The sequence below is a fragment of the Esox lucius genome, chromosome 17 (assembly GCF_011004845.1).
Source record: "Esox lucius isolate fEsoLuc1 chromosome 17, fEsoLuc1.pri, whole genome shotgun sequence".
NCBI lineage: Eukaryota > Metazoa > Chordata > Actinopteri > Esociformes > Esocidae > Esox > Esox lucius.
In genome coordinates, this window is record NC_047585.1 from 21,078,319 (window position 1) to 21,105,350 (window position 27,032).

The window sequence follows — 27,032 nt, forward strand, 5'->3', positions numbered from 1 at the left end:
CTTTAGAGTGCAGTATTTGGTTTTCACCAGACATAACTTGAGGCCTTTTTCCTGAAAAGCTACACTTTTGACTCATCTACACTCAGCTACACTTTTGACTCAAAAATACTTCCAAGAATCTTGATGTGCATTGACAGGTGCTTCTAGGTGTGTTTTGACAAACATTAGTTGACTCTTTTTTTCTGTTTTGTGAGTTTACGATGTTTTAAATGAAGCCTCTCCCATCAACAATGAAAGTCAACGGGGCAACGGATATAGAATTTGAAATTATATGATACATTCAGTTTTCTAAAATGTGAAGGCCAGGTTATATTGATATAGGTCTCCGATATGTTCTCCAAAAACAATTTATGTCAAAACGAGCATTGTTTCAATGGTTATCGCGGTTTATTCTTTCTGGAAAATGGATAAGCAGCTGCCGCATGGATGAATCTGTCTGTGAGGAGGCTGTATCCGTAACTGGCTTTTTTGTTTACAAAACTGTATCTCATGTATAAACTACTATCTCAAAAAAAATGCCAACAAGTTCTATTAGCTTCTGGTAAACCAACGTGAATCTGTCTGCGATTAGGATTTATCTGGCAACCGGGTTTGTTTACTAAACTGTAGCCCATGCTAGCTAGTATAAACCACTAGCTCAAACTAAAATGTTTCCAACGAAACTGGAAGTGGCAGAGGGTGGAGGGACCAAACAGACAACACACAATTCTGTAAGTAGGCGTGTACTGTAATAGCTATTTGGATAAGTCCCGTTCTGCATGAATAGTACTGAAATGATTACTAATACGGAGCATTGGCACGATACTGTTTTGTTACTGTTGGGAACGGCCATGTCAGTTATTCCTGACTGACAACATTCCGGTATGACTGCCTGTCTTTTACATATTTAGCTAGAATAAATGTTATTAACACTGTAGGGGACTTTACATTCTCAAAACATTTTGGATAAATACCGTAAATTGTGCTTGTTGCCTGCTAGTTAACTCCAATGAGGTCAGATGTTTTGAAACAGCACTGTGTTGTTAGCTCGAGCGTGGAAGTTTACAGATGTTGTGAGGTAGTGCATTGTTCATGATAAGAATTGTTTGGTTTCACATAGAACATAACCATTGAATTGATACAATGCTCGTTTTGGCTATTTTTTTCAGGAGAACATACAGAGACCTATATCAATACACCGTGGCCTTCCCATATTGGAAAACTTAATTTTTCATATATTTTCAAATGCTACATCGTTTGCCCTGTTAAGTTATGTTTTGGCCTAGTGAGAGACAACAGGAATAATCATGAATTCTCAAAACTGTATTAATTCCAAAACATAATATCTCCACAGTCCAGGATTAGGCTAGATAATCCGAAAAAAGGCCCCAGGATCAAAAATAGCTAACCTTTCCTTTAAGACACTATGTTAACAGCATTGTTAATGTCAGCGTTTCTAACATTGCCTTGTGAACAGATGAGGGGTTCACCAGTCGGGACCATGAAAGTCTTGGTCCCGACTGGTGAACAGTAAAAACAACAACAACATTTTTTATTACCAACAGAAACAAGCTAGGTATTACAAAGACATAAACTGTATGGGACCTTAAAAAAATATTCCATGAAAGTCCAATAAACATCCCGGGGACTAAATGAAAACTAGACCAAACTTCTGGGCTTAATGAAAAAAAACTACCCTGAGAATGTCCAACATACACTACCCTAAGTTTAAGGTCACTTAGAAATGTCCTTGTTTTCCATGAAAACATACATGAAATTAGTTTGAATAGCAAATAGAGAAAAATGAATTATAGTCATCGACAAGGTTAGAAATAATGATTTTGAATTGAAATAATAATTTCAAAGCAAAACATTGCTTTGATCAAATAATCCTCCATATGCAGCAATAACAGCCTTGCAGACCTTTGGCATTCTAGTTGTCAAGTTGTTGAGATAATCTGAAGAGATTTCACCCCATGTTTCCTGAAGCACCTCCCACAAGTTGGATTGGCTTGATGGAAACATCTTACAGACCATATGGTCAAGCTGCTCCCACAACAGCTAATTTGGGTTGAGCTGTTGTCAAAAGGGTATAGCATGGCGTTGCAAAATCGAGTTATAACTTTCCTTCAAGATTCCTTTTACCCTTTTACAAATCTTCTACTTTACCAGCAACAAATCACCCCCAGACCATCACATTGCCTCCACCATGCTTGACAGATGGCCTCAAGCTCTCCTCTAGCATCTTTTAATTTGGTTTACGTCTCATGAATGTTCTTCTTTGTGATCCGTGAACACCTAAAACGTAGATTTGTTTGTCTATAACACTTTTTTTCCAATCTTCCTCTGTCCAGTGTCTTTTTATTGGCCAGTCTGAGATAGGGCTTTTTCTTTGCAACTCTGCCTTGAAGGCCAAAATCCTGGAGTCGCCTCTTCACTGTTGATGTTGAGACTGGAGTTTTGCGGGTACTATTCAATGAAGTCAATGAGCCTGTAATCAAATCCACAATTGCTGATGTTCTAGATACTCAAGAAGGGCAGTTTTATTGCTTCTTTAATCAGCACAACAGATAAAGAAAAGGACTGCTATAACGCAGCATAGACAAAGAAAATATTAAATATGGGACACTTCCCGGATACAGAGCTACAGCTCTATGGTGGGTCTGGAGTCTACTGTCAAACACGTAATGGAACCTTCGTAATACAGCACAAAGATACAAGGAAACAGAGGGACCATTTATACACGTATAGATGAGGAAATAAAAACCAGGTGTGAGTCATGAAACAGGACAGTCTGGGGAGCGTTCAAGATGGATGGGAAATGGTGGTAACTAAAAGGCCGGCGATGTTGATCACTGGAGCTGTGACAGACCCAGGGCAAGATCAGCAACAGAGGGAGACGTGACATTTCTAATGATCAATTAGCCTTTTAAAACGATAAACTTGAATTGGCAAACACAATGTGCCACAGGAATATAGGAGTGATTGTTGCTGATAAAGGGCCTCTGCATGCCTATGCACAGTTATGTTCAAAAGTTTGCATACCCTTGGGGAATTGGTAATATATGTAAAACAATTTAAGAAAACATGAGTGAGCAGGCAAAACACATGTATTTTATTTCTTATGGGATTCGCATTCAACTGTAGGTCATAACAGAATGGCATAATCATAAAACAAAACATGGCAACAAAGAAAAAAATTAACTGACCCCTCTTCAAAAGTCTGTATACCCTTAGTTCTTAATACTGTGTATTGCCCCCTTTAGCATCAATGACAGCGTGCAGTCTTTGGTGATAGTTGTCTATGATTCTTGCAGGGGGTATAGCTGCCCATTCATCTTGGCAAAATGCCTCCAGGTCATGCAAAGTCTTTGGTTGTCTTGCATGAACTGCACGTTTGAGATCTCCCTAGAGTGGCTTGATGATATTAAGTTGAGGAGACTGTGACGGCCACTCCAGAACCTTAACCTTTTTCTGCTGTAACCACTGGAACTTGGCCTTATGCTTATGGTAATTGTCGTGCTGGAAAGTCAGAGCGCATCCCATGCACAACTTTCGTGCAGAAGAATGAAAATTGTCTGTCAGTATTTTCTGATAACATGCTGCATTCATCTTGCCATCAATTTTCCCTGTGCCTTTAGAGCCCACACCCCCTCAAAACATCAGTGAGTCACCACCATGGGTCACAGTGGGGATGGTATCCTGTTCACTATAGGCCTTGTTGACCCCTCTCCAAACATAACACTCATGGTTGTGACCATAAAGCTCTATTTTGGTCTCGTCATTCCAAATTACAATGTGCCAGAAGCTGTGAGGCGTGTTAAGGTGTTATCGGGCATATTGTAACCGGGCATTTTTGTGGCATTGGCGCAGTAAAGGCTTCTTTCAGGCAACTTGACCATGCAGCTCATTTTTGTTCAAGTATCATCATATTGTGCTCATTGAAACAACCACACTGTCTTTTCCAGAGCAGCCTGTATTTCTTCTGAGGTTACCTGTGGGTTTTTCTTTGTATACTGAACAATTCTTCTGGCAGTTTTGGCTGAAATCTTTATTGGTCTACCTGACCTTGGCTTGGTATCAAGAGATCCCTGAATTTTCCACTTTGTAGTAAGTGATTGAACAGTACTGACTGGCATTTGCAAGGCTTTAGATATCTTGTTCCATCTTCATAAAGTTCCATTACCTTGTTACGCAGGTCTTTTGACAGTTCTTTTCTGGTCCCCAAGGCTCATTATCTAGCCTGCTCAGTGCATCCACGTGAGAGCTAACAAACTCATTGACTACTTCTACACAGACACTAATTGCAATTTAAAAAGCCACAGGTGTGAGAAATTCCCCTTTTATTGCCATTTTCACCTGTGTGTGTCACCTTGTGTGTCTGTAACAAGGCCAAACATTCAAGGGTATGTAAACTTTTGATCAGGGCCATTTGGTGATTTCTGTTATCATTATGATTTAAAAAGGAGCCAAACAACTATGTGATAATAAATGGCTTCATATGTTCACTATCCTTAAATAAAATACATATTTATTGCATGATCAGTCATATTTTCTAAATCATTGCAAAAAATGTCACAATTTCTGACTGGGTATACAAACTTATGAGCACAACTGTAGATATTCTATACAGAACAATGTGTAGTTTCCAGCTACAAAAAAAAAGATGAGTAGTAATGTTACTGTGGGAAGTCATATGTTAGGTAAAAGTTTACCTACCCTTAATCCCCGCCCTCTTAGAACCCTCCCTCTCACCTCAACTGGGAACCTCCTGCCGTTGATGCTGTGCTCAGAACCTTCAGACCCATTGCTTTGGCCCCAGTGAAACTCCAGCTTCTCAGCCTTAAAACGCCCTGGCAGGCCTGCACCACGCACAAAGTAGTCATCCTTCAGCATGATGGCCACTGACAGAGAGCAAGAGAGAGTGAGACAATGATTACATGGGGGTTGTTTTTCACACTGAGGTAACAATGTTATCACAAAAGCACAATGTACCACAAATTAGTGTATATTGCATAAACAAGACAGAACCCTGACACTAACACACACACATACAGCATGAAACCTATGTTTGGTGTCAAAACAATAGTTTTAGGACCCTTGTCATTGAGGTTTATTACTTAAAAAAAAAAAATGCTGTCAAAACAAAGATAACCTTTCTTGAATTAAACATCTGCAGTGAAAAAATGTGGCATGTTACAAAACGTCTGAAAACGAAAAAGTCTGAAAACAAGAATATCAGGCTTGTTCAGATGTGTCGTTGTGTCTGAATTGAACTATGTACCTTGTTTTCAGCATTTTCTGTCTCGTAACAAGTAACATATTCTCACTGCATTGGAAGATATTTTTGCTTAATTGAAGCATTTTGTTCATATTTTTCAGGAAGCATTTTTTGCAATGTATCTCCTTTAGTTTCTTTAGGGAGATGCTGATGCAACACACTGGATTGTTGTACTGCCTGCCATTCAAGGCTGGGTCTTAAATGAAGGGCTAATTTCCTGGCAAAAGCCACGTCCAATTTCTTTGGTAAGTTGATTGTTATTTCATCATACACTTGCTGAAATAAAATGGGAATTGACAGAATGGGGCATTTTCCTTTACTATGAATAGACTCAAATTTAATTAACCAATCTGAACTTAAATAAATGATCCTATTGTCAAACTGATTTCTTACTGTGATTGATTTTCACAATTGTTCCTACTCCTCCTTTCAAAGGAGATGTCTGTCCCATTTATAAGAAGCACTCAAGTGAACGGAGTGGCCTGGTTTGCCATCTCCACATCTGAAAGTTAAGACATTTCAAACTAAATACACCAGGCCTGTAAAAATGCATTCAATTAACTTTGTTTGAAAGTTTTCAGGTCATAGTCTGCCAACGTCTGTGACCTTTGACCAATAGGCTGGTCTATCAGTGTTTATTTCACCTCCTTGTATAGTTTGTCTCCTCTGGGATATATTGGAGATTTTAAGAGATGTGTTGCTTGGCGCTTTTACAAGGTTGTTGGCACTCCCACTGAATTTCTACCATTCCGCTTCGAAGGATGCTGAGAAAGACGTGCTGTTAGAGCCTAGCTATTTTAAAATATCTCATTCTACCACTGAGACTACAGGATTCAAAAGGTAGCAAAATAGTAATTATTATAATAAAACATTAATACAATAGAAACCAAGGGATTAATCATACAAAGTGTTCTTAAGGGGTAGCTTAGCATCTATTGCATGGGATAAAACAGACAAAGACAATCTGGAGGGAGACATACCACTGTGACCAAACAAAATGCACTCTACTGTATTGCTGTTACGTTAAGTCTTATTCATCCACTGTGGCTAGTCTGAGCGGTTGCAGTTAATGCTTCAGCTAACAGGTTAGCTGAAGGGATGGCATGGTACCTCCCATCAGCGTTCAGAGCATTACAGGGAGAGAAAAAAAACAAAACATGTATTGCACTTTTCTATTTTTTTTGTCTTGTTGATTTGTTATAATCCAGCGTGAGAGGGGAAGGCAGGCCCTGGGAGTTTCATTAGTGATGGGAGCCAGTGTTTGGGTGCACTAACAGGCGAGCAGGAATTAGATGCTAAGCCACTGAGACCTTGGACCGCAGTGTGAGAACAGAGGGCTCATATAGAAATAAAGCCTTGATCAATGCAAATATTTCTTCAAGATTCAAGTCCTCATGCATTTCTTAAAAGGTTTATTTGATATGATTCTGAGAAAATCTTCTCCCTTCATCCCTCTTCCTCCAGCCGCCACCCGCTCCCTCTCAGAACCCCTGACACTGTTTCGTTGGCCATGGAACATTATTTATAATAACTTCCTGCTTCAAGGTGTCAGGGTCATAGTTCAGCTGATTGAAGCATTAATTATTTAGAGATACTTACCCCTCTCTTTTCTGGTGAGATGTACTGTTCATCAACCCCCCCCCCACCCCCGTTCAGGTCATTACTTCACAGATAAAATGCACAGCTGCCATTTATAAATAGTGGAGAACATATAAATAATGCATAACACAACAAAAGGATATTTTGTCTTGTTAGGGTGCATTATGAAGTAAGCATTGGTAAGATGCTGTTAGTTATTTCATTCCACAGCTGTTGTTTGTCTTGGTGGGCTGCGCCAGTGCAATGCTAACCTGTGTTAACCTGGCACTCCCCCAAAATGCCTGCAAAGCAGACAGTTCAGGGTTGGGCATCATCCTTTATGACACAATGGCCTCGGGAGTCCCCCCTAAAAAAACTGTTGATCAGGGATGGATAGTTCGTATGCTGAGGAGAGACACACTCACTCTCTTGCTCACTCGTTCACTCAGGGGGAAGTGAGTGATCCCAGGGTAGAGGGATGTTCTGTCCCCTACCAGATGAACCAGACTCTCCTTCAGCCTTACAAAAGACATGGCCTCCCATTTCAATACCAAGCCATTCAGTCAGCCCCCACTTCGCAACAATGAAGAATATGCCCATTCCCTACTAGAGGCAGCTCAAAATAGCATCAGCGTTAGCCTTGACAGGAATACGGCAAGCTTGATGGCCTTTTTCCCTCTGTAGGATCTTCATTATATGATAGAACAGTTTAAAAGGAAACCAATAGATCACAAGGAGGGATATAAGGTTTACATGTGGCAACCATTTTCAAAGCAGATACAGTCATCCGTTAGGGGAGAGATGGTCCAGGGACAATGCCAGTTCATATACAACATGCTGTGCCCAGACGTCATAGAATAAAATATGTGATGATACAGAAATCACACTAGACATATTTGTTTCCTCAGGTCTGCAGAGAGCACCTATAATAGGACAACAGGCCTTGTTGTGACTGCTGTCAGTACTGACACCAGCCACCTGTGGCCCTCGCTCCCACAAGCATTTAAACTCCATTTGTAGGCAGAAAGAGAGGACGATCCATCATTGTGACAGATAGAAATTGTGAAAAATACCTGTCTTAGACAAGAAAAGTCCACAAGAGGCTATAAGAGAATGTCAAAAAAGTTTTTTTTAGGGTTTCATCTGCTCCAACGACAGCTTCACTAATATGGAGTCATCACCTCTATGTGCAAATCCTCTTCTATCACAAATATAGTAATGTAATGCTGTACTCTTTGTTTTCAAACAACTAGAATATATATACACTACTGTTAAAAAGTTTGGGGTCACTTATAAATGTCCTTGTTTTTGAAAGAAAAGCTAATTGATCAGAAATGCTGTGTAGACATTGTTAATGTTGTAAATGACTATTTCAGCTGGAAATGACAGATTTGTAATGGAATATTTACAATGGCATAAAGAGGCCCATTATCAGCAACCATCACTCCTGTGTTCCAGTGGAACGTTGTGTTTGCTAATCTAAGTTTATAATTTTAAAGGATAATTGATCATTACCAAAAAAATTTGCAGTTATGTTAGTTGTTATACTGATTAAAGAAGCAATAAAACTCTTCTTCTTTAGAGTAATTGAGTATCTAGAGCTTAATTACAGGCTCAAAATGTCCAGAAACCAAGAACTTTCTTCTGAAACTCATCGGTCTAATCTTGTACTACTCCCTTCCACTGAACAGCACAAACTGTCTCTAACCAGAATAGAAAGAGGAGTGAGAGGCCCTGATGCACAACTTACCAAGAGGAAAAATACATTAGAGTGTCTAGTTTGTCAAAGTTGTGGGAGGTGCTTCAGGAAGCATGGGGTGAAATCTCTTCAGATTACCTCAACAAATTGACAACTAGAATGCCAAAGGTCTGCAAGGCTGTTATTGCTGCATATGGAGGATTATTTGACAAAAGCACAGTTTAATGGACACAATTATAACTTAAAAGTCATTATTTCTAACTTTGTCGATTAGTATATCTCCTATTCATTTTGCCAAATTTCCTATTCAAACTCATTTCATGTGACACCAAACTTTTAAACGGTAGTGTGTGTATATATATATTATACTGTATATGTTCTTAGAAACAGCATCTAGCCGTAAAATACTGCCAATAAATCACAAACCCCCAAGATGCCTTATTGTGCATCCAAACTGGTTATCAAATCAATTAGAGCAGCAAATTGTGATTTGATGTCATACCTGTGGTATATATGACAACACTTTTACAGCTCTAATTCTGTTAGTAACCAATTTATAAAAGCAATAAGGTATCTCAGAGTCTAAAAAAACAAGGCTTAGCGCTGTGTCCAGGCAGTGCGGATTTGTATATTGGCCATATACCACACCCCCTTGTGCCTAATTGCTAATGTTTACAGTGACCTCCAGAATTATTGGCACCCTAAAAATACATTTAAAAAATGACATTGCTGTTTATCAGCTGGATCTTACACACAAAAACATCTTATGAATCTAACCTGAAAATAGTTCATAGATAAAATAGCTATTTTATTCAAAAACCGGGAGAGACACAGTTCCACTATTCTGAGACCTGGAGGGCATTGACTTACAAATAGCAGAAGAAACACAATCACAACTGAAAAATAGTTGTATTCCACTCTTCTTTCTCTTGTTTCAGTCCTTGCATCCTGGAGCTGCTTTAGTGGGGGCCTTTTTACAGTATCTTCCCCCTGTCAAAGCCAGATTAAGGGCAGGTGTTCCTTGTCAAGGGGTGGCAACTGAGTTCAAGGTCCCCATTTTGCATCTTCTGGCCAGGTGTTTCTCTCTGGGTGTATTCGCCCACTCCTGGATCAGTGTTGCACCAACACCCTTAAAGGAAATGGGGACCAGGTTCCTGAAAAGCTGGCAGGTTCCAGAGCATTCCGGAGGCGACTAGAATGGCCAGTCATTCCCATGCCCAGAAGCCCACTACCTGCAGCCCTTCATGCTGCACTGCCCCAGCAACGCAGGACCCCTAGGAGAAAGAAGACAGCCAGGAGACGAAGGGTGCAGAGGCTGCCCAGGTTTTGACTGCCCCTACCCTTTTGTCCTAAACATCAGCGACAACACAGGAATCCCAGGAGAGAGATTTATCTTTAGATTTTCCCCTCACCCCTGATGTCATTAATAAATGCTCTTGAGGCTCTGAAGACTTATATCTCAGCCGCAATATATTTGTTTCCTGCATCTGTTACAATGTATTTAGAGTTTGATCTGAATGTTCTAGGAATAAGTTGGTAGAACAAGAGAAGAGTAAACGGCGATTGTTGTTGCATTGAATAAATCTTACCAGTTTTGCCAGTGTTTTTCATGGAGGTCTTGTTGGAAGACTCTGTCCCAAATCCATCCAGAGTGAGCTCCTGATATTCCATGGACACCTTGGTGTCCTGGTCTGCTATGTTGATTGGTGACTGGTTTCTCTCTCTGCATTCTGGGTATGCTGATGACCAACCTTCCTCTGGCCCGTACGTACCTAGACAAAATGCAACACTGATTATATTTAAATTTCCAGTTTTCCAGACTGGCAAATTGAAAGATTTTACATACATACACCGGACAATATGGCTTTACCCACTTTCAGTTACAGACAGTAGACAATAAATTACCTTAGCATAATCTAAGCCTATCAGAGTGTCCAATAAAGGAATTCCCATTACATTTTCATATAGTATTTGATTTATAAAATACAAAGCTGCTGTTGTTGACCTAAAGTATACAGTATGTGGTGTTCAATGCAGGTGTGCATTGCATGAGTCTTATATATATTTTTATATTAAGGCTTAAAATTTAAGATTTTTGACTAACACCACGGAACAAACTGGTGACTGTAATTAGCATTGTACTTGTGTGTACGATGCAAAAAGTCATTTTACACATACAATTCACGATCATTACCACAAGGCCTATAGCGAATTCAGCAGTGGGTAGATGTCAATGTGTCATGTTTTTGTTGGAATAACGCCATCCTAATGGCACTCATTTTTCAAAATGGAGTTACTATCTATGGTAAACACTGTGTACATTCCCTCTAATGTTGACCTGCAGTTCAAACCTTCCTTCCCATAATCAATGCATTCCTTTTTGTCTCTACACAGAGGAAAACAATCTGTTAACCACCTGATGACCTTTAACATAACCCTACTTACTACCTTAGATGCAGATGCACCAAAAAAGAAATGCCTGAAGAAACAAACTTCATGATGTATAGAATATACCAGAGCCATAAAGCATGGTTATACCAGAGCCATAAAGCAAGGACAGGAAGCAAATGCAGCTCCACCAAAATGGACTCAGCGCTGCTTGTTTAGCTTATAATTCCAGCCTGATTCAGGTGAATAAAAACAAGCAAAAAAGTATTTTTCATTCAATCACAATGGTAACAAAAAAGCAGCATTAGCCAAGTAAAATGGACCATTACTATAGCAGTGATGAATTAATAAAAATCTTTGACGGAATCGTCATTACAAGAGATATTCCTAAATAAACAAATTTTTCCAAACATAGTTGTCCTGAGACTGCCCAGATCTGCCAGGACTTCTGATTAAAACAGAACTTAAAGTTTTTGGCTGGACACATTCACTAAATAAGTAATGGCCTTGAAACCTTCCAGCTGTCTACTGGACCCTATTCCAAAAAAATGATTGAGTTACATCCGGTGCTTGGCCCCGTATGAGATAAAAACAAATGTATACCTAGTTCTTGATGGGTATTACTAAAAGTAATGAAGTCTCTCCTAGAAAAGCCAAGCTTTGACCCTTAAAACCTTCAGCCTATATCTAATCTCCCATTCCTCTCAAATTTTTTTGAGAAAGCTGTTTCCCAGCAACTCACCACCATCTTGAATACAACTAATATCCAGTATCAAACACTCCAGTATGTTTTTGATCCCATTATATTCCTGAAAATGCACTTGTGAAGGTGCTAAATTACCTTTTAATGGCATCAGATCAAGGCCATATGTCTGTCCTTATGTTTCTTGACCTATTTGTCACTTTCGACACCTGATCATTATATTCTTTTGCAGAGATTAGAAAGCCAAATTGGCCTACGCAGAAAAGCTCTAGCCTGGTTTAGATTCTATCGGAAAGATATCAGTTACTGTCTGTGGATGATCTGGAGGACAAATCAATGGTAGATTTTTACTACATAATAGTTTTTACTGAATGGCGAATTGGTCCTGCCATACATACCTACAGTAGAGTGCAGTGTATGCATATTTGGACAGTGAAATAAAAAAATAAAATCTGTGTCTACTCCAACACGATGGATTTGAAATGAAACAATGACTAAGAGGTTAAAAGGTCTGTCAGCTTTTATTTTAGGGAATCTACATTTATAAACCTTGAAGTGTGAAGGACTTTTTAAAGATAGTCTTCCTGATTTTAGGAGACCAAAAGAAATTGGACAAATGAAAATAATCTTTGAATAAAAATTATCTATATTAACATATTGAGTAATTGGTTGCAAATCCTTGCCCAAGGTAGTAAAAGTAAGAGCAAGGCACAGAAGTGACAAACCACACTTTTGCTGTCTCTACCAGACAGGCTTGTCTCTTTCCTCTGGGATATCTTAACACTGACACTATACGGGGGCTGAGTAACTCTCCTAAGCCGACTCCCAAAGAGTGCATTTCTTCAGGCAAATTTGACTATACACGAGTGGGTATTCTGTCTGGTTTGGTATCTTTGGTGTAGATAACTCTGTGAGTAAAAAGCCTTGTCTCAGGGTAGGTACAGTGGGGAGAACAAGCATTTGATACACTGTTGATTTTGCAGGTTTTCCTACTTACAAAGCATGTAGAGGTCTGTAAAAAAATCTTTAAGAAGCCCTCATGTTCTCCACTCATTACCTGTATTAACTGCACCTGTTTGAACTCGTTACCTGTATAAAAGACACCTGTCCACACACTCAATCAAACAGACTCCAACCTCTCCACAATGGCCAAGACCAAAGAGCTGTGTTAGGACACCAGGGAGAAAATTGTAGACCTGCACAAGGCTGGGATGGGCTACAGGATAATAGGCAAGCAGCTTGGTGAGAAGGCTAGAAATGTTGGCGCAATTATTCGAAAATGGAAGAAGTTCAAGATGACGGTCAAGCTCCCTCGGTCTGGGGTTCCATGCAAGATCTCACCTCGTGGGGCATCAATGATCATAAGGAAGGTGAGGGATCAGCCCAGAACCATACAGCAGGACCTGAAGAGAGCTGGGACCACAGTCTTAAAGAAAACCATTAGTAACACACTTCGCCATCATGGATTAAAATCCTGCAGCGCACGCAAGGTCCCCCTGCTCAAGCCAGCGCATGTCCAGGCCAGTCTGAAGTTTGCCAATGACCATCTGGATGATCCAGAGGAGGAATGGGAGAAGGTCATGTGGTCTGATGAGACAAAAATAGAGCTTTTTGGTCTAAACTCCACTCGCCGTGGAGGAAGAAGAAGGATGAGTACAACCCCAAGAACACCATCCCAACCGTGAAGCATGGAGGTGGAAACATCATTCTTTGGGGATGCTTTTCTGCAAAAGGGACAGGAAGACTGCACCGTATTGAGGGGAGGACGGACGGGGCCATGTATCCTTCCCTCAGTAAGAGCATTAAAGATGGGTCGTGGCTGGGTCTTCCAGCATGACAATGACCCGAAACACACAGCCAGGACAACTAAGGAGTGGCTCCGTAAGAAGCATCTCAAGGTCCTGGAGTGGCCTAGCCAGTCTCCAGACCTGAACCCAATAGAAAATCTTTGGAGGGAGCTGAAAGTCCGTATTGCCCAGCGACAGCCCCGAAACCTGAAGGATCTGGAGAAGGTCTGTATGGAGGAGTGGGCCAAAATCCCTGCTGCAATGTGTGCAAACCTGGTCAAGAACTACAGGAAGTGTATGATATCTGTAATTGCAAACAAAGGTTTCTGTACCAAATATTAAGTTCTGCTTTTCTGATGTATCAAATAATTATGTCATACAATAACATGTAAATTAATTACTTAAAAATCATACAATGTGATTTTCTGGATTTTTTGATTCCGTCACTCACAGTTGAAGAGTACCTATGATAAAAATTACAGACTTCTACATGCTTTGTAAGTGGGAAAACCTGCAAAATCGGCAGTGTAATAAATACTTGTTCTCCCTACTGTAGTTGCTAGTCTGTTGATGTCTCTGTGAGGTTGCATAACCCAATCATGCAAGACCCCTTTTAATAGACTTACAATACCATTTAAAATACAGAAATGTTTCCACACTATACCGTAATTGACATTACTCTCAATATGCGAAATGCCACTATCTTTCTTGCCTTACAATGTAGTATACTGTAAACACACCGATCAGCTATAACATTATGGCCACCTGCCTAATATTGTGTAGGTCCCCCTTTTGCCGCCAAAACATCCCTGATCCATCAAGGCATGGACTCCACTAGACCTCTGAAGTTGTGTTATGGTTTCTGGCACCAAGAATTTAGCAGCAGATCTTTTAAGTCCTGTAAGTTGCGAGGTGGGGCTTTCATGGATCAGACCTGCTTGTCCAGCACATCCAACAGATGGTCAATTAGATTTGGGGAATTTGGAGGCCAAGTCAACACCTTGAACTCGTTGTGTTCCTCCAACCATTCCTGAACCATTTTTGCTTTGTGGCACATCCACATGAATGGCAGGACCCAAGGTTTCCCAGCAGAACATTGCCCAAAGCATCACACTGTCTCTGCCCGCTGGCCTCCTTCCAATAGTGCATCCTGGTTGACATCTGTTCTCCAGGTAAGCAAAACATACACACCCAGCCATCCACGTGATGGTAAAGAAAACATGATTCATCAGACCAGGCCACCTTCTTCCATTGCTCTGTGGTCCAGTTCTGATGCTCACGTGCACATTGTAGGTGCTTTCCGCTGTGGACAGGGGTCAGCATGGGCACCCTGACTGGTCTGCGGCTAGGCAGCCCCATACGCAACAAACATCATGGCTCATTGATGCACAGTGTTTTCTGTCACCTTTCGATCAGTACCAGCAATATCTTTTTCAGCAATTCGAGCTACAGTAGCTTGTCTGTTGGATTGGACCACAAGGGCCAGCCTTTGCTCCCTACGTGCCTCAATGAGCCATAACCCTGTAGCCGTTTTATCGCTTTTCCTTCCTTGAACCACTTTTGATAGGTACTGACCACTGCAGACTGGGAACACCACACAATGGCAGCAGTTTTGGAGATGCTCTGACCCAGTCAGACCCATCACAATTTGGCCCTCAAAGTCGCTCAGATCCTTATGCTTGCCCATTTTTCAGGCTTCTAATACATCAACTTTGAGTACAGAACATTCACTGGATGTCTAATATATCCCACCCACTGACAGGTGCCATGATATCGAGATAATCAATGTTATTCACTTCACCTGTCAGTGGTCATAATGTTATGGCTGATTGGTGTATACTCACATACATTATTTACAGTATAGTATACTAGCTTTTTTCATATGAAGAGGATGGAGAACAAGACATTCCTGCACTGTTTCTATACAGTTGAAATGCAAAATTTGGGCACCCCTGGCCAGATGATATGTTTTGTTGATTTTCTATGGGAAAAGAAAAGGTAGAAAAGGAATCAGGCAAGCCTAGTTCAATAAGCCTGCAATTAGAAGGAATGAATGTTGACCTCACTGGATTTGAACCAGGGTCTCCTATGTGAGACCACTTAGCTATATGTGTGCAGAGTGTTCTGCATTGTAAAACCAATTAGTGAAAACTCCATGGTTCTCAAAACTAGTTCCCTACATTAATTGACATCCAAACCAACAACAGGTATAACAGGGTTGATACACTACATTCAACACATTAACTTAGAAAAAGATTCATGTAGGGACCGATTGGGACAACCTACCTCATCATAAAATTGTGTCTCAACATTAGATCATTTTGTCACGCATTAACATCACGCCAAGTTTGAATATTTAGCTAGACAACATTAATCATTGTGTTAAACTGACTAACGTATCTTATTAAGTTTACTTCCACCACAAATAGCATCTATGAACTGTATGGCTTTTATTAGCCAGTATTAGGCCTACTAGTATCTACTTACCACTTGGAATAGTCATAAGGATTGAGCAATTGCTAGAAAGACTAAAGATGAACTTTACACTGCCAAACCTATTTATTTTCATGGCAAAACAACGTTTGATTTTCTTTAATTCGTGAATGACATTGATACAATAACTATCATTTTAGGTGATGATAACTGGCTTTTTTTGTCATGTGAAAAGACCACCCCATAAAGCATGCACAGATGCATACTTCAAAAATCCACCAGAAAAAGTTGCAATATAACCATAAACAATTTTATTTTAGGCTTACTATAACCTAACTACTGAAGCTTGTAGCCAGCAAAGTTTTTGTCTATCCTGAACAAATCCTAATGCGTACTATGTTGAACGCGAGGGTTGAACAGTGTAGTTCAGAAATATTTTCAGGTCTTCCAGGCACTGCATGTTTGAGATCTACCCACAGATTTTCAATAATATTAAAGTCTGAAGATCGTGAGGTCCATCCCAAAACTATTTTTTTATTTTTAGTTTGAAACATTTTTAGTTTCTTAAAGTAGTTCATGGTTTATTTTTGGAGGTAAGCTTTGGATCATTGTCTGATAATATCCAACCAATTTCCTACTTCAGTTTCTTTACTGACAGTGGGATTTTTTGATACTTAGTAGAATCTGCACAATATTTACTGTGCTACTGGCTGCCACACAGTTTCAAAGCATAATAGATCAAGGCCCATGTTTTATATTTGGCAAGGTGTTCTTTTCATCAAATGACGAATATGGTGAATATGGCCAAAGAGCAACATTTTTTACTTCATCAAACAACAACAACACTTGTTTCCAAGACGCCTCTGGCTTATTAAGTGTTATATTGCATACTTCAGATGCTGACTTTTGTGAGGAGATTACAGTTAATGTTTTCTTCTGATGAATCCATGTAGATCATGTTTGTGCACCGCCGCGCAGTGTACAGGTGCACCACTAGTGCCAGTTAAACCTTCCTGCAGGTCCTTTACGGTGCGACAGTATGAGGATTTGGCTTTGCATTCCTGACTATTCTACAATCAGTTTTGTCAGAGATCTTTCTAGACTGTCCAGATCTTGTCTTGAACAGTTCCCTTGAACTTCCATTTGTTAATGACAGTGGAAATTGCAAGTAGGAAGCATTTAGATATCTTTTTAATAGTAATCTCCTGCTTTGTAAGAGTAAATTATCTGTCAGCTGCTTAGAGGAGCCTATGGTTGTTGTGTGGAGTTTAAGCACTTTGAGAGCTTTGAATAGTCAGGGAATAAGGGAATAAGCTCTGGAATTGTCATCACCTACCTAGGATTAAGTCCTAATGAGTCAAATAAGTGTTAAGACCTCAAAAACAAAATAACATAAGTGGATCAACTGGAAGGGCGCCCAAACTTTTGAACATGCACCATGTATCTGAGCATTAACTGAGCATTACAATTTGCAGAATTATGTCAAATTGAAGTTAGTTTGGTGCAGAGTTCGTATTAACTTCTTTTAACTTAGAAAATCAACAAAACATGTAATTTAGCCAGGGCTGCCCAAACCTGCACAAAAGTATGTAACCAGAATAGGCATGGTGTCTTCAGTGTGGGGTCACTGTACGTCATCAGACACATATAAACTAAAGGAAGTGCATCTTTAATATCACTAGAAAGGAAATTAAGGAAAACACTCTAAAAACACATATATATAAGATATATTGTATATCCTGTATAGGAAAGCCCGACATTGTATACCCTGTGTAAGAAAGTCATATTCAGCATATCCTAAAAGGAAATAGATTATATAATTCAACTGATTAAGGATATTCAAACCCATACACCTTTGAGAACTTCTTTAGATATGTATCTACATAATAATGTACATTATTGGAAGCATGAGCTAAACAGCATCATGATGTGACACATAGCCCCACCATCTGGTCCTATCTCAAAAAACATAAATTTACACTGCACAGCCTGCCAACTTTAATTTATTATACAATGATTAAAACTGCACAACTTGCTGTAAGCATTTGATATAGAACATATTTTCTACAATAGACAAGCTTTGTGTCCTAACCTTGAGTTGCATTGACTTTCCCCCTGCAGTATGTCCTCCCGTCCTCTCTACCCCCTATATTCACAACATACACACTAAGGATAAAGTGCACCCCTTATTGAAAGCTTCTACCGGGCAACCAGGGTACTAAAATGAATTTGTCTATGATTACTCATGCCCTGCGCACGTCCGGAGCGTTTGGTAATGTCTATTTCATTGAATTAGGAAGCATCCACTTCTCCTGCCCCCTGTCCCAGCCTTGGGGGGTATTGATTGGAGAGGTCTGGGTTTCATATAACAGAGCATGGGGTATGGATCCAGGCAGCTGCGGCCGGGTAATGAATGCAGTGGAGAGCTGGTGTGAAGCCATTAGTCATTGCATTAATGCAGCTAATGTGTGCAGAGAGCTGCATCACTGAGAGGAGAGACGAGGGGGACGGGTAGACGGCCGTTGCCTAAAAAGAATTGCAAGACACCTGGCCAATGAGGAAGGCAATCCGCATGCTGCTCATCAAAAGAAGCTGCACTGTCGACGGCCTTCCTGAATACGCGTCGCCTCACTCCAAAGCATGTTACACCCATCGAAGTCTCACAAGACAATGAAGGAGCCTGAGTGGAACAAGGATTTCTGCTAGCTCACACAACAATGACAAAAATGAGACCTTGTATGCCAAGGCCAGAGCCAGTCGTGCTGTCTTCCCCTTCAGCATCCCGCGATATGTTCATGCTTTCTCCAGAGACGAGCTAGCGTGACAGGAACTACACCCAGGGGCAGTCCACCAGGATGTATTCTCCTCTGACCCCCGCCACCTGGTGATCGATAGTGTGCAATTTTACTCTTTTCACTTAAGGGGGCCATCAGTGCAACGGTCTGTCACACACTTCCTGCTAGCGGACACTAACAACGCTAACACACTGCTGAGCCCTAGGGAGACACAGGTGCTGATGGCTTTACCATGTTATTGTTACTGAAGACAAGACGAGACAGACTTTTGGGCGTGAACTCAGTCGCATGTTGATTGCTCCTATAATTGAAAATTGGTTTGTTTAACCACTGTTCAAATGGGTAGTTCGCCCACATTACATACTGGCATATTGGAGTTCTTACCCTGGATGTACCATGTTTTTTTAAGCCTCAACCAGAATACATTTGTAACTGTTCACGTGTTTAATTGCTTCTAGAATTGTTTTTTATAATAAACAATAAACCATTCTGTTTATTACATCCACTCCTAGCAGCTTCTGGAGATGACCTGATAATGGTTGTATAAATCAATATTCATAAAGTTTTATTTCTATTACTCTAATGACCCCATTTTTAAATTAGGCAACACTAATTGAACTATGCTCTAACTGGACTTCCAGTTGGCCTTCTATCTATGTATGTGGTGACATGGACTTAAAACAAAGGAATGGACCAATTTCAGTAGGTTTTAGATGTATTAGGATTGTATTATAGAGCATTATTATGTATAAGTCACAATAAGGCAAAGGATAGAGGAAAGTAAAGAATCAAGAAGGCAGGGGAGAGACATCTACCCAAATGATAAAAGAGGAGCAGCACATCCACCTCAGAATATTACATTTGCCTGTATGCTACAAAAATGAACACTGTACATCACATTCACAAAGTGGAGTAATAATACGTACTTATCTCCCCGACAACCAGACACACGGCAGAGACATCATCAGAAATAAAAGCTTTGCAACATGCATAATCATATATTTAGGTCAATCTCCCTTGAGGTCCTCTACAGGCAAAGGATTTTAGATTTCTGATGTTTTATGTATTTTTCACGGCCAATTGTGTATGATTCTCTGGAGAGGCTGCACATTTTATTTTACCAAATGAAGAATACTGTAAATACACCTTTATGGCGCTTTTACCCTCGAGGGACTTGAAGCATTTCAGTCAATTAAGAGTGTTTTCTTCAAGAGCCTCTGTGCTCACGACCTTGCTCATTGCATATTGAAAAACCGCCATATTCCAAATTGCTGCATAAACAACACCATGATTGTGTGAGGCTGCTTAAAGACCACAGTTATTAAACGTTTGCCCAAAGACAGCAGTGTTTCACAAAAGCAAACACACCTTAGGGGGAATTTGCCTTTGGAAAAAATATGCCATTCTCCAAGGAACAGAACAAAGCACGTTTGGATGTTATGAAGAAAAAAAAACGATTGTAGCTATAACAGAAGAACGCCACCCTCCTCAATTTCACCCGTTTTTCCAGCACCTATTTCAGGATGCTCTATGGTCCTCTCCTAGGGCAGTGATTCCATCAAGATTAGTGGGAAATGGCAGAAATCAATGCTGTGAGAAGTCTGCTGTTATTTCAGCGATCTCCGCCTTGCCAGGAGAGGCCCAATAGAGACACTCAAGGTATTATGTGTAATCTCCCAGTGCAGCCAGCACAAGAGAAGCACCTCTCAAATCCTCGCCACCTGGAGAAAAATACCCAGCCTACTGTACCCTCTACAGCAGCACAATACAATGGCTACCACTGTAACCAATTACACAAGGTTAATTTGAACTGGGATGGGGATGATTTCTGAGAGTAAGAAGGTAATAGAAGAGAAAGAGACAGACATACATTGTGTCCTAACCTTGACAGACAGATAGAGAGCAAGCGAGCAGGGCGAGAGAGAGAGAGAGAGAGAGAGAGACAGAGAGACAGAGAGACAGAGAGAGAGAATGGGTTTTGTGTGACAGATCCTGAGAGAGGCTGAACAGGAGCTTTTAGATATGGCACAACATCAGAATGTATGGGTCTAGTGCCTACAACAATTAGGCCTTAGCTTTCTGAGTGGAATATTCTGGTGCATTCTTGTGGTTCTTCAGCACTCTCATGCAACATAATGTACTCTCATGCCACATATACATTGGGCTGGAAGAACCCCTGTGCCCCCGACAAGGGACACTCTTGTGGTCACACGGGCATTGCAAGTTGTGGATGGGGTTCATGGATCGCTGATATGAGATTGGATTAACCTGGAAACATTACTCGTGGCCATACAATTTACTGATCGCTCACAATGAGGTATTAAGAAGCCGTGACAGTTTCCAGCTTTTTGGAATGAAGCTTTAATAAGCTAGTGAGGGAATGACAGCATACAATGATTAGGCAATGACAATGAAAGAGAACACGACTGCTGATAGGTGAGTCAACTGGGAAATTAATAACACAACATCAAAATCCCCCAAACCATGGCCTGGAATTTCTAAGTCATTATGTTCAAGAAATGTCAGTAAAATAATTATAACATCAACAGATTATTTGCAAGCAGCTGCACAGCACTTTCTCGCATTCATGCCTCTCAACCTCATCTCACAGAAAAGTATAATTATCATTGACGGTTGTCCTTGGGTTATTAAATTTACATGATGCTTTTACAACAGGAGTCACACCTTGAGGAATAAAACATGGCCAGGATCTGCTAAAGCTCTTTCCCCAGACTGAATAAACAGCCCTCCTCCGAGCCTCTAGCTTTTCACACACTGACTCCTCTCACCTTGGCTGCAGGGACAATTCCCAGCCAGTAGGATGTGTTAGTCAGACCCGCGGACATATGGGGGGAAAACGGGTTGTCTACTGGGCAACCGTCAGTCAGCCTTAATTAGAGATGTTGTGTGTTGTGTGTGTGTGTGTGTGGAGAGCGCCGCTGCATTCACAGTGCCAGCGGGTCCCTGACAGGCCCCTTAAGCGTGTGAGGATGCTGTCACAGTCCATTTCACAGCTGTCCCCCTCACCATTCTCAAACCAACATCCTCATGGCCACAATACACACGGTCGGTGTGTCTCCACACGCACACACAAAGCATGGAACCCAACAATACTGTAGCGGAAAGTCACCAGCTGAACTCATCACACCTCACTCATAGAAATCTACACATTGGTAAACTGCCCACATGGGCACCAACAAAGAGACACAGACATGTCTACAAAGTGACAATAAAAAGTTAATTTCACACTCACTACTCCATCAATACCCTTCGAGTGTTAATCCTATCTGACCATTCAACTGAGCATGAACAGATTGAAAAACAGTCATACAGAAAGATTAAATTAAATGTAATCCAATGAAAATAATCTAACACACACACACACCAGCACACACACAAAACACACAGATTCAGTGGGAAAAGATTGTACTTCCCTTACACAATGCTGTTTTCCCTGCACCCCTTTCTATCTAGTCCAACCAATCATAGATGAATAGAGTAACACCCTCAGAGGCCAAGCTAACGAGAGGGACCCCAGCGGTAGTTTCATTCATCCCCACTGTCCACTAAATTCACAGGAAAGACTCTCGCCATCTTAAAAGCTTAGAACTCATAATGATAGCACTGAATATCAGTCCATATCAACCCATTCAATTGATGTACAATTTTAAATTGGGTTGTTATGTTGTTGTCATATTCCGTATAATTTGCACAGCCTGGTAAGCAGAAGAGACACTAGCTAACTTGCAGTGACAGAATTACTGAGGCAGTTCAGGAGAATTTACAGTATACCTTTTACATTTTGATAGCTTGGCTTATTGGGTAAACCATTTCAGACATTACTGTGGATAACTAGTCTTTACAATCAGAAGAATCACCTTCAATTGACAGGTTTATTTACACACTCCCAGATGTAGAGCTGCCACTGGGTCAGGATACACAAAATCTACATTCAGTCAACATACATTTAAACATACATTTACAGTATGTACTGAACATAAAACGAGCAGTGAGCATATAAGGTTATATTATTGGTAACATATACATTAAATTACGGTGGGTGTGCACATTTACAGATTTAAAACACTACGTACATGTAGGGAGAAGGGCAGGGTTTTGGGGGTAGTATAGTGAAGATGTTTGATAAGACGTTAACAGGTTAGAGGTGGCTTCATATGTTAAGCAGTGTTTTTAGACTGGGGTGGGTTGCTGGATAATGAGGGCAACAGGACAGTCAAAAAAACAGTGGCAGGAATTTTGAGTGATTGACCTGTACCGCCAGGTTGGCAGTTCAACATTTTTGGAACAGCTGGGTGGATTATTTTGATTAAGGATATTCACCGGCTAGTTTAGTAAAATTAAATTAAATTACTTGGATTAATTTTGTGTCTGAAATAATTATTAAATCCTGCTTGTCTGATCTTTTGCTTGTTTCAAATATTTAGCGTCATTATTGCAGATAAATAGCCATTAGTCATTAAAACCGCTGTGGCAATAGCAGAGCGCAAAAGAAATTAACGTTACCAGTCGCAGAGAAATTGGGATATAGGTCTGGGGAAAAATGAAATAAATGTTGGCCTTGCTTTCGAGCAGATTTTTCCATAGTCCATATTTTAGTTTACTCGGTTATAGTTATATCAGTTATAGCGCAATAGACATGTGCTAAGATGCTTTTTTTCCCGATCACGCTTAACTGACACATGAAATATTTTGCTAATATAATACGTGACGTGTTGAATGATTGCAATATCAGTGTAAAAAAAATAAGACAAAGGTTTGAGATTGCAAGGTCACCAAATCAATTGAGCTGATTGACAGCAGTGTCACCAAATGATATGATCTCTTAGAGTTCCGTTGTATTGTGATAAAGTGACATGTGAGTAATATCGGTTATCCGACGCCCTAGTCAATACATTTAATTTCCCGTTTGCCGGACCTTTTCGTAGCTATCATCCCGTAACTAAGAATTCGTCCGTACATCCGAATGCCAAATGTAATACATTTAATTCCGTTTGTCTGACCTTTTCGTAGTTAGTTCTGAGTAAACTAGGAATTCGTCCACTTTATTATATAGGCCTACGACGTTATTTAACACATGTATTATTTGTTTATTAAAAACACTATTTCATTTGTCATTCTTCAAACATCGTGAGGATGGTTGATTTAGAACAGTGGTTCCCAACCAGGGGTACTAGGACCCCTGGGGGTACTTAGCCTCTCCACAGGGGGTACTTGAAAACACTCATGACACCATAGACTTACTAGTGAAATGAACATGAGGGGATACTTCAGGGGTACTCCAAGCAGTGCAAAATCTTTTTGGGGGTACAGTAACTGAAAAAGGTTGGGAGCCACTGATTTAGAACACAGTAGATGTACGCTGCTATAGTAACCTCAATACGGAAGTTCTATTTTTGAAACACAACATGTCACTTAAACAAGTGAGTGAATTTCTTTTGTCGGGGTCGAGGGAAAATGTGTAAAAAGTGGGGTTCAACAGGCTCTGCCAGACCACTTCACCTGCAGACATCTTCACAAAAACGTTCGCACCCTCCAGGTTCACGTTAGCAGCATCACCGCCCTGCAGAGTCCATAACAAAAATGTGCTGACTCCATTCGCCAACACTAGCATCGTCCAGAGTGCTTCGCCTGTAGCATAGCATGAGGGCGTGTCTGTGGGTGAGCTCCTGTCGTAAAGTATTATTATTAACTTTTTAGAATAGCACATTTGTATGAACGAACGTCAGATTATCACAATGGTTAAAATTGAAAAAGAAACGTATTATAATACGTAATTATTGTAATTTTGAAATTGTATATATCTTTACTCAATTCATACGTCTCATTGATGTTATTCTTAAAACCTGCAACCAGCAATGCTAGCTTGCAAGCCAGCTTGCAAGCCAGCTTGCTAGAATTAGGTAGCCACCAGTAAGCAAACGTATCTGATATTGACACCAGAATCTTCTTAAAAAGGACTGCAAAACACTTCTGTTTAAGTTATTTTAATTGTATGCAGAGCATTTCAGAACCACCTACACAAAATCCAGTGATTTAGTGAGCCTCTCATGGAAAATCGTCATGTTTCATTCATTGAAATGAATTGAGCCATTGCCCCCATCGCGAATAGTGTGAATGTACCGCTATGCGTTCACGTATTTACTTGTAGGTACTATGCATTTGCGTGCATATGGGACGCAGATCTTAAGAGATGGCGCTGCAGAATTGTAGCATCTTCGAGAAACGTATTTGTCAATGTCCCATATATTACCAGGCAATTTATATAAATTGTGCATTGTATATGGCAATGGTGCTGTACATATCTTGATAGTGCTTTTTCAACATTAATATGAGCAATCGTGCTCTTCCAAAAAATTCTGAATGGAAGTGAGGTTCTTGTCAGTGAATGTGAGCAGAATGAAAGCAGTAAGAGGTTAGTCGGGTTATTCTTGTGCTTCATCAGTGGCTGGATGAGTCATTAAGTTCATCTAACATATTCACTTTCTCAGTAGATGCTGTGCTTTGACTGAGAAGAAAGGTGCCATTTATCTGCGTAAGCTTCCTGTCATTGCTTTTGAAGCTGCATTTGTTTCACCGTCTCCATTCCTTCACTTAAAGCAACCAGAGATGAATGCAGTCAAATCTATCACAGATTTTAACTACATTCCTGAATTAAATGACTAGTTATACAGAGGAGTGACGAGCTCCAAGCAAATCGTGATAATGACAACGACATCAGGGATGATGATCATAGTGAAGACCACTGTTTGCCTCCTTGGTCGTTTTGTTTTTCACCTGCTAATTCTTGCGTTTAATGGAGAGATGCCTTTACTGATTGACAGTCCTGGCTTTGGAGTTTTGTATGTTACGAATCTGTTGTTTATGTCTATAAATATCAAACTGTCGCTTAGCATGATATCTAAAATACAATTGTTATTACGACAAGATGTACAATAAGTGTGAAGGCAATCTGGTTTTATATTGCTCTCGTGACTCACTAAAGCAACTTGGGCACCTGCAAATGTAACCGAGGTGGTCAGGTAAGTGAATCACCCAAACATCTGCCTTGTTGGTAAAGTATTGTGGGGAAAATGACAAATGGCTTAGCACAAATACCTAGGAGGAAGGCGTATCACAATTATCAACTCTCCCAGTTGTTGCGATGACAGAAATGTCATCATATGGAAGGCAGGAAAAAGTAAATAGAATAACAAATGGTCTTTATTTTTAATAAAACATTTCTGTGAACTAGGCATTGCACAAGCCATTTCTGTAAATTCTGTAAATCTGTGGTTTAAAGCCCACAGCTCTGGAAGGAGTACCCATATCTCTTATATGCGATGTGCGTATTAACCATCCTTCCTCTCCAGAGCATTCTGTCTTAGAGGGGTGATGGGAGAAAGGTCAAAAGCTGAAGGTCACGTCCCTGACATCACACTTCCAGCAGACACCTACTGTAGGCCAAACTAAAGGCCAAAGGAAAGCACTCTGGGTACCTGTGATCTGTATTCACCTAGCCCAGCAGTAACTGCTGACCTTCCTGTCTGACAACACCTTCTCCCAATATGTTAGCCATGGGTGTGTGTGTGTGTGCCCAGTTTTTTGTCTGCCTGAATGTGTGTGTGTGAGTAAAACTGTGAGAGACTGCAGCATGTGTGTGCATGAAACAGTCGTAATGGTGTGCATTGTCAAAGCAAAATGGCAGGATTTGTAATTTCCATGGCAACAGATCATAATCGTTTGACCTTGCCAATGATTGCATTTTTGTTTGCTTTTATGTTATTGTTTCTGAATTGTTCCATTGTCTCATCCTTTTCTTTTCTTGAGATAAATAAAAGATAATGAAAGCCCCTTGAGCGAAGAAGGAACGAATCTAATTCGAGCAATACTTCAAAGAGATTTAACCAAGTTACAGTAGAGGAAGAAGCAAGAAAGAATCAGAAATGACAATAAATATATCCAGGATTTGCTTGTGGCAAGATTTAATCTTCTGCAACAACACAAAAAAGGGTCAGTTTACAAGTTTTGGGACTAATCAAAAGTATTCTCACTGCCACCACAAATCATTAGAATAAGAATATCAAATGGAAATAGATTATGTTGAAATGTTTGAAATGTAGTTTTAACATCCAGGTATATTTCAAAATATGCACCAGACCTAGCTTTAATATAATGTAGGAATATTTTATGGGAGTTGTTATTTTCGGTTTCACTGTTCCATAAAAAGTATGGAATCAGTTGTTATGCAGTAGAAATAGTTATTGAATTTTACTTAGCAACCACCTGGATGTTTTTGTGATTGGTGGAACTGAAATAAGAGTTCTGGCCATGATTATAAATGGTTTAATAAATCATCAAAAAGACTAATCAATCTCTATCCATTTTGTAT

General features: G+C 40.2%; 1 protein-coding gene across 2 annotated transcripts in view; it reads right to left on the minus strand.

Annotated features, from left to right (window-relative positions):
• ptprga (protein tyrosine phosphatase receptor type Ga) overlaps positions 1–27,032 on the minus strand; it is a 239,652-nt gene that overhangs the window by 74,458 nt on the left and 138,162 nt on the right. For both annotated transcript variants that reach the window (XM_029113688.2, XM_029113687.2), the window contains exons 3-4: positions 10,127–10,309; positions 4,735–4,883 (exon numbers count right to left, since the gene is read on the minus strand). In XM_029113688.2, the coding sequence (XP_028969521.2) occupies positions 4,735–4,883; positions 10,127–10,309 (332 nt within the window). The remainder of the gene's footprint in view (positions 1–4,734; positions 4,884–10,126; positions 10,310–27,032) is intronic.